Genomic DNA, 1,653 nt, shown 5'->3' on the forward strand with positions numbered 1-1,653 from the left:
GTCTATAGTCTAGTCTATAGTCTAGTCTATAGTCTAGTCTATAGTCTAGTCTATAGTCTAGTCTATAGTCTAGTCTATAGTCTAGTCTATAGTCTAGTATATAGTCTTATCTATAGTCTAATCTATAATCTAGTCTATAGTCTATATTCTATTGTCTAGTCTATAGCCTTTTCTATAGTCTAGTCTTTATTCTAGTCTATAATTTAGTCTATAAAATTAATATTATTTTCTTCCACCTTATCGCCTCTAGGGTTTCCAAACTACCATGTATGCTTCCAGTTGGTTCCTTACTCTCTATACAACTTCATTAAATCTAAATATCTCATCACGTATTATGGATGTTTTTCTCAGCGAAGGCATGGAATTCATATTCAAAGTTGCCTTGGCTTTACTACTATTGGGTAAAGATACTTTACTCTCTTTGGATATGGAAGCTATGTTGAAATTTTTCCAAAAAGAATTACCCAAAAAAGTAGAAGCTGATCCAGAGGCTTTCTTTCAATTGGCCTATTCCATTAAAATCAATACAAAACGTATGAAGAAAATGGAAAAAGAATATCAGGATGTTAAGAAAAAAGAGCAAGAAGAAATGGTGGAACTAAGACGTTTAAGAAGAGAAAATCGTCTACTTAAGCAACGCAATGAATTGCTTGAGGCTGAGTCGGCTGAATTGGCAGATCGTTTGGTCAGAGGTCAGGTGTCAAGAGCCGAGGAAGAAGAGACTAGGTAGGTTACTTTAATTTGGATTTTGTAGATAACATTTAATTTTTGCTTCTCGTTTTAGCTTTGCTATACAAACCGAACTCATGCAGTTGCGTCGTTCCTATTTGGAAATTTCGCATCAATTGGAAAACGCCAATGAAGAGGTGCGCGGCTTAAGTTTGCGTTTACAGGAAAATGTAAGTTTTTTTCTTTTAAATTGACTTAATTATAAATTCCCCTTTAACTTTCTGGTGTTAAAGAGATTCCCTTTCGTTTGATAACAAAACCCTTTTACCATATCAATTCCTGTTTTTTTATCTTTTGTGCTCACACTTCATCATGCTGTATCTAATCACGTCACTCACCCATTTATCATTTACTTTCATAATTCTCTATGGATAATGGCTAAATACAAATTTTTACTTATAATTTTCTGTTTTTCTTCCCCCTTGTATTTTTTTATGGAAAATATGTGTATATTATTTTATATTTAAAACAAAAAACTATTTTAAATGGTTGTGGTGAAAACAATTTACATTATTAAAAACAAAAAACACTTACAAAACTACATACACAATATTCACACTACAAAACAAAAAAACAACAACAATACTTTTAATACAAAAATAAAATAATGAGAGCAGAATGTACCCCTCGAAAGCGTAAGTAATTTGGTTTAATGGTTGTTTTTTAAATAAAGAAAAACTTTTTCTTTTTAAAATTTATAATTTTTTAAATTCTTTTTTCGTTTTCTAACAGTATTCTAACATTGCATGTTGTGTTAGAAACAATAATAATTTATGTATTTTTTTTGTTTAATTGTATAAATATGGAAATGCGAAGGCTAGATAGAGAGATAGATAGATAGATAGATAGATAGATAGATAGATAGATAGATAGATAGATAGATAGATAGATAGATAGATAGATAGATAGATAGATAGATAGATA

The 1,653-nt window shown here is 30.1% G+C and overlaps 2 protein-coding genes across 2 annotated transcripts in view; one reads left to right on the plus strand and one right to left on the minus strand.

Moving 5' to 3' along the window:
• The window catches only part of LOC111678612 (ecotropic viral integration site 5 ortholog), a 48,926-nt gene that overhangs the window by 5,509 nt on the left and 41,764 nt on the right, over positions 1-1,653 (minus strand). The window lies entirely within an intron of this gene.
• On the plus strand, positions 255-1,397 carry LOC124419141 (ecotropic viral integration site 5 ortholog-like). The gene is made up of 3 exons (XM_046947615.1): positions 255-726; positions 785-899; positions 1,347-1,397. Exons 1-3 carry the CDS (start codon positions 266-268, stop codon positions 1,380-1,382), a joined length of 612 nt encoding a protein of 203 aa, XP_046803571.1. The 5' UTR covers positions 255-265; the 3' UTR covers positions 1,383-1,397.

This window comes from Lucilia cuprina, chromosome 3, assembly GCF_022045245.1.
Source record: "Lucilia cuprina isolate Lc7/37 chromosome 3, ASM2204524v1, whole genome shotgun sequence".
NCBI classification, from domain to species: domain Eukaryota; kingdom Metazoa; phylum Arthropoda; class Insecta; order Diptera; family Calliphoridae; genus Lucilia; species Lucilia cuprina.

Coding starts and splice junctions, on each gene's coding strand:
- LOC124419141 (XM_046947615.1), top strand. CDS start 266: ATGTATGCTTCCAGTTGGTTCCTTACTCTCTATACAACTTCATTAAAT. Junction 727..784: donor GCCGAGGAAGAAGAGACTAG/GTAGGTTACTTT, acceptor TTCTCGTTTTAG/CTTTGCTATACAAACCGAAC. Junction 900..1,346: donor GTTTGCGTTTACAGGAAAAT/GTAAGTTTTTTT, acceptor TAATGAGAGCAG/AATGTACCCCTCGAAAGCGT.